A 6828-nucleotide genomic window follows, 5' to 3' on the forward strand; every position below is an offset into this window, starting at 1 on the left:
TAACATGATATCGAAAGATGAGGTTCTCTATACAGAGTGGGAGTTTGGTTTGACTGAACAGGTGGAATTTGTCTTGATCTGATCTGATGGGTTTTCAAAGATGATGGTCTTAAAACCTGCAAAGGCTGCTGTACGTGAGAAGATTTTTAAAAAATATGCAGCTCACCTGTTATTTGTTCATTCCTCGACCTCCCCCCCCAACCCCATCCCACCCGCCCCCACCACCATTTCTCTTGGCAGATATGACAATGGACGAGGTTCGGCAATATGAGAAGCAAACGCAGGAAGCGACGAACGAGAAGATCGGAATTATGGCCCCCACTATCTCCGTCAGTGAAGCTGCCCAGCCTCCAGCTACCCGCAGTGCCCCTGCCAGTGCGCCGTCCACACCGCTCAGCGGAGACCCGCCCGATTTCCTCACTGTGCCAAAGGACAGACCGCGGAAGAAGTCTGCCCCCGAAATGCTGACACTGCCAGAGCTCAGAGAGCGTTCATCCAATAAGTAATGCCACCTCCATGCCAGCCTGGAGGTTCCGTTCCTGCGAATTTCCAGTTGTTTGAATTCATCTAACGCTACTTAACTGAGAAAACTAAAAAAAAGCCATCTGTTAATGGGTTCTCTAAAGCTTTAGCCTGTAAAGATGTTGGGCAGTGATCTTTACAACAGCAAGCCTGCATTAATACTGACTGGCCATTAAGATTTGCATTCTGAATTTGAGATAAGGATTTCAGATGAGGCTATGTTCTTTAACAGTATTTTACTACACTCTCTTTATCATTCCTTGTTAGGACTCTTAGGCAGACTCAGGATTTAGTGTTAGCATGATTGATAGTGTACGCTGTCACATAAATGCATTTCAGTTTATAATCTAGCCATCAATGTTAGAAAGGAGAAAGATGGAGTGAACCAACATCTTGCTGCTCTAAAGTGATTCACTCACGGTGCAAACTTACTCCTTGTCTGTAAGCATTAAGGAAAGCAGAATTAAGTTTCTCTTGCTAAAAGAATGATACATCATGCCACACACCCAATGAATCAAAATCACAAGTTAGCTACAGCATGATATTCCGAGTTGGTTATTAAACATCTGATTTTATTGTTACTTCACTTTCCAAAGGTATTTGCAGTAAAGCCATTTCATTACTGTGTATGACAAACTTCTCTTCCCACGCACAACATCTCCTTGCTGTATAAAAGCCTCAGTCTTCTTGAGGGTTACGTTATGTTCCCTTATCTGGGCAAGCATCTCTGACATCCCATGGGAAAGGTTTTGGTGATGTTTGACACTTGGTTGACTTGGTTCTCGCTCACCCGGCCATCCACTTCTCACTTTACATTTTGAATCTTTTTTTAGTGGCTGCCTCCAATTGCACCATCCAATCTGTCATTCAAACGGGATATTTCCCTTTCTGCAGTGGAATAAACCTCATTGCAATTGATTTCTAATTGGAATTCAGTTTTTTTCCAAGAACTGTAAAACTCTGCACCTCCCTCAGGCTTCCCTTCTATCTAGAATCATGAATGCCTTTAAAATCCAACTGATAACCGGAACCAAGTTTCTCACCAACCGCACCCAACCTCCAGTCACAGGTCAACCTCTCCGGGATTTAAGTACTGTCAATAGGTATTGGGGTGGAATATGCAATTGGTTTGAGTCAGCTGAAAGGAGTACGTTTATGGTTGTTGGAGGCCAATCTCCTGTCTTCATTTCTCATTCAGTGTGCATTTTACAGCTGTGGTGGCCCACGCTTTGTAGCATGCAAGTGAACTAAGCCAGTCGTGCTATCTCTCAAGAACTTGTAGTCACTCCACTTTGCATAACATTCCAAATATGGCAGCTCCTGAGTCACCATCACTTGCAACACACAGAATGGAAACGTGACCAGACAAGAGCAACAGTGGATCATGAAGGGGATTTCTGTTCGACCTGCCTGAAACAGTACTGTTGGGCTATCTGTTTACCATGAAGAGCTGCAGCTAGGTTAACTGCTTCATCCCAGCATCTGGATTATGATTTTTCATCACTTAGAGTTGATGGACCAATAAACTGGTTGCATGGTCGATATTGCTGTTAATGCAGTGCGGTAGTCCACATTGCTCACCCAGACTTCACATTTAAGTGGTCAAAGTATTCTCCTTAATAAAATTAAATGGTTATTGTTTGGGTCAGAAGTAACATGATTGCTTTTGTTTGTAATGTTAGTTTGCGATATTTCTTTGAAAAACACAATTAACTTGAATTCCCACAAACGGCAGAGCCTGTACAGTAACTGTGGGAAGTTACTAAGTGCTGGTTCAGCACCTTCCTTCACAAAAGCAAGAAACTCCAGCTTTTCTCACCAAACAGAGGCAATCCTAAGTAATTGGTTTAACAAATCATGATGTCAGACAATTATTCAGACAAGGCATGACATCTTAGGTAGATCCAAGGGGATGAAGATAATCTTTTTTTTTCCCTACATAACTCAACAGCAAAGAACATTTCGGTGTACCAAGGCCAATTAATAGAGAAGTCTGCAAAAGTTCAAATGCAGCTCTAATTATTAATTTACCTGGGACACTAAGACTTGCAGGAAGCTCCCTGGCAACATTTTCTTTAAAAATCTGACCTTACTTTCTGTGCTGTTGAAACTGCTGTTTATTCAGAGTGACTCATGTTGAAATGCATCTGTGCTATTTCTTTATGAAACAGACTGTACAATCAATGGCACTGTCTACACTTGCTATCTTCTGCAAAAACACTGCCTAACCCACTGAAATCATCATGCAAGGCTGAGTTAACATTGTGTATATAAAGAAATATAAGCAGTTTTGAATGGCCTTCATATGAGTGTCTGTTGCAGTAGCTGTAAATAGTACAGAAGATGTATAATTTTAGTTGAATGCATTGACATCACAGGAAGTGAAGGAATGTCTTAGCTTTCTACATAATAAATGTTGTTCATGGTGGTAAATGAATATATTACTACATATTAATGGTTCTTGGTTCTGAACTTTAGGGATTAAGTTATAATTAAGCTTCATGAAGTGTACTGAAGAATAAGGGTTTGCTTATATTCATTAAGACCATTGTGTAGTTACTCTTTTAATAAAAGAAATGTGCGAAGCAATGATTTTGCAATGAGCTGTTTATTGTATTTGAAGTCACTGTGCTACTCAGTGTATAAAAAAAAGTTGCAAACAATTTTTGGTTGTTATTGAAGCAATTTGTTATTGTAAAGGCTCAGTCTGTCGTCATCTTTGATGGGTCAAAATCCTGGAACTCCCACCTTCAATAGCACTGTGTGTGTACCTGCACCAGAATGATTGCACTCAAAGACAGTTGTAGAGTCATACGGCACAGAAACAGACCCTTTGGCCCAACCAGTCCATGCCAACCATAATCCCAAACTAAACTAGTCCCACCTGCCTGCACTTGGGCCGTATCCCTCCAAACCTTTCCTATTCATGTACTTATCTAAATGTCTTTTTAACATTGTAACTGTAGCCACATCCACCACTATCTCTGGAAGTTCATTTCACATATGGACCACTCTCTGTGTTAAAAAAAAAGCCCCCACATCTTTTTCAGATTTTTCTCCTCTTACCTTAAAGATATGCCCCCTAGTCTTGAAATCCTCAACCCTAGAGACAAGACACCTGCCATTCACATTATCTATATCCCTATATCTTATCTATATTATTTTACAAACCTCTATAAGGTCACCCCTCAACCTCCTACACTCTAGTGAAAAAAGTCCCAGCCTCTCTTTGTAACTCAAACCCTCCATTCCTGGCAACATCCTGGTAAATCTATCCTGAACCCTCTCCAGCTTAATAATATTCTTCTTATCATAGTGCAAACAGAACTGGACACGGTACCCCAGAAGAGGTGTCACCAATATCAGTGAGGGATGGGCAGTGGATATTGGCCTTGCCTTTGAATGAATCAATGCAAGAAATAAAAGAAGATTCTAACAGAAGCTGGTCCCACTTGGCAAGGCCAAGTGACCCAACTGTGTTTCCTTTCAGCATGCATCTCTATGAGATCAAAATTAATTTCAGTCCCTAGGAACAAGCTGAGTGAAAACAATGACTGTGACATTAATTCAACTCTTTCCACAAAAATTATAGATGACAATTGGCTTCAGAATGGGGTCAGTAATTTAGGATGATTCTGAAACTGCTGAGATGGTAGAAATTCATGAAGCTGAAATTTGGAGATTGTATTTTGTCATTTGGGGATGTAGGAAAGAACTATAAAGGACTTTCAGCATATTGGCCTGGAATTTGTATTAAAAATGATGGCCAGGTAAGGGGTTATTACAGAGTAAATCAAACAGCAACATCCAGCATACACAATTGTGCAGTTAAACACAGTATCAGAAGGTTACAAACTGTACCACACCAATAACTTCACCAGAGACTTGTCTTTGAAATGGACACAACATGTGAGAGCTATCTTTACCCATGTGTTACCCATGGAGCATGCAAGTATCAACAGCTCCTCCATTTGAGAGTAAGTTCATACTTTAACCAAATACCAGCACTGAAAATTAATATTTTAAAATAGGAAGTCTCATTCCTTAAGGTTTTAATTATTGGTGGAGATTTAAAAGAAAATAACAATTTTAAAATATTTATTTCCAGCTTTTTAAAATCAGTCGTCCCTGTCTTTTATTTCACTTTCTGTAAATGCTTTGACAGTGAATTTCTCTAACTTCTACATCCTAGTTCAGAGTTTGCAGGCCTCAGTAAGGATTCTTCCAATGATCAGTTGAAGATATACACTGTTGTTCATACAAGAGGCATGTTTGCTTTAGAGAGCAGCGCACCATGTCAGAAATTAAATTGCTGCTCAGAAGTCCACATGAAGTCTAAGCATAATGAATAGTAAGCACCATTCCTTCATTACTGACCACAAAAGCCAATCCATTAAATTTGAAATGAGCTGGTTATTCCTTTGGACAAATCACCCTCGATCATTTGGAAGATCAGACTCAATAAGCTGTAAGATCTATTATCATCACATATTCTGAAAACCCACTTGAATGGGTTGCTCTTACAGCGACTTGCTTCATTTAATGCTACAATTAGTCTTTTCAGTTTTCTGCTGACTTTTTGATTACCCCATTTAAAACTCCATGGGTACAACAACAAAACAGTCACAAATTGGTCAGGAGTTGCTTAAGCTGCCCCTTGGCCTTATTTCAGAGTTGAAAGTTTGCTCTGATGGAGATAAATCTTACACTCATCTATTAGTGCCTGCCAATTCAGGCTGGAATGGCAGGTTCAGGAGCTCCTGTGTTGTCAGTGTAGCGGACTGTGAAAGACAGACTTGTTTTCCAGGCCGGACAACGATGTCAACTTTGCCCACAGAGATGCCAGTCAGAATGAGCGAGTGCTCAGGTATGTACCTCTGGCTCCCTTCCAACAGTTGCAATGTAAGAATTAAGGCACCATGGATCTTTTATGAGTGTTCGTCAACCACATTGGTACCCACTCAATGTGGAGTTGCTGTGTAACCACAATAGCGATTTTTATGCAGATGCACACAAAATTCTAAGACAGCTATCATGTTATGTTGTCTTGCACAACAAGTTGAACTATCTTTGTGTTGCCTCAGTTGAATTTGAATGATAAATTTTGTTGGTGATGGCTCCTTCCTTGAGGACCAGGGGTTTCCAGCCTCAGGATAAACTGGTCAGCTATACTAGAGAGATGAGAAGATTCTTCATTCAAGTTGGTGAATCTTTGGAATTCTCTGCTCCAGAGGAAGTACATTTCTGGGAATTAAGGAATTATGGGGACTCCACTAGGATTATGCAGTTGAGATGGGAGATCACCTGGTTGAATGGCAAAGCAGGCATGAGGGGCTGAATGGCTGATCAAGCAGGAATTTCTTCAACCAGAGGGTAGTGAATCCATGGAACACATTGCTGTAGAGGCTGAGGAGGCCAAGTTATTGAGTGTATTTCAGACGGAGGTAGATAGCTTCTTGAATCGTAAGGGGTTTAAGGTTTATGGTGAGTCAGCAGGAGGATGGGGTTGAGAAACATATCAGGGTAAAAACAACGACAGCAGATGCTGGAAACCAGAGTCTAGCTTAGAATGGTGCTGGAAAAGCACAGCAGTTCAGGCAGCATCAGAGGAGCAATAAAATTGACATTTCGGGCAAAAGCCCTTCATCAGGAATACAGGCAGAGAGCCTCTCCACCCTTCAGGCTCTCTGCCTGTATTCCTGATGAAGGGCTTTTGCCCGAAACATCGATTTTACTGCTCCTCGGATGCTGCCTGAACTGCTGTGCTTTTCCAGCACCATTCTAACCTAGACCCTGAGAAACATACCAGCCTTGATCAAATGGTGGAGCAGATTCAATGGGCAGAATGACCTAATTCTGCCCCTATATCTTGTCCTTCTCCCACTTTATAAGTTCTTCTATTCTACTGAAAAAAAATCATTCACAATAACAAATAGGCTTGAAATTAAGACACTCTGAGGAATGGGGAACATGGTCAGCATGGATCAGTTGGACCAAAGGGTCTGTTTCCACGCTGTATGACTCTATGCCACAGGGACAGGAGGAGGCCATTCCACACATTGAGCATGCCCTGCTAAGGGGAAGCTTTTTTACGGTGAATGCAGTGTGTACGTGGAACAAGCAGCCAGAGGAAATGGTAGATACAGGTTACAACATTTCAAAGACATTTGGAACAGGTACTTGAACAGGAAAGGTTAGAGGGATATGGGCCAAATGTAGGCAAATAGGACTAGGTTAGTTTGGGAAATTTGGTTGTCATGGAGTGGTTGGACTGAAGGGCAAGTTTCCGTGCTGTATGACTCTGAC

At 41.2% G+C, this 6828-nt stretch overlaps 1 protein-coding gene across 1 annotated transcript in view; it reads left to right on the plus strand.

The window, feature by feature from the left end:
* Positions 1 to 3185, plus strand: part of LOC122560829 (cytoplasmic phosphatidylinositol transfer protein 1-like) — a 206365-nt gene extending 203180 nt beyond the window's left edge. The window contains exon 10 of the mRNA XM_043711972.2: positions 241 to 3185. Coding sequence (XP_043567907.1) covers positions 241 to 506 — 266 coding nt within the window. The 3' untranslated portion in view covers positions 507 to 3185. The remainder of the gene's footprint in view (positions 1 to 240) is intronic.
* The last annotated feature ends 3643 nt before the right edge of the window (positions 3186 to 6828 follow it).

Source organism: Chiloscyllium plagiosum, unplaced genomic scaffold, assembly GCF_037043375.1.
Source record: "Chiloscyllium plagiosum isolate Xiang-an unplaced genomic scaffold, Cpla_swu_hap1 HiC_scaffold_20, whole genome shotgun sequence".
Classification (NCBI taxonomy): Eukaryota; Metazoa; Chordata; class Chondrichthyes; order Orectolobiformes; family Hemiscylliidae; genus Chiloscyllium; species Chiloscyllium plagiosum.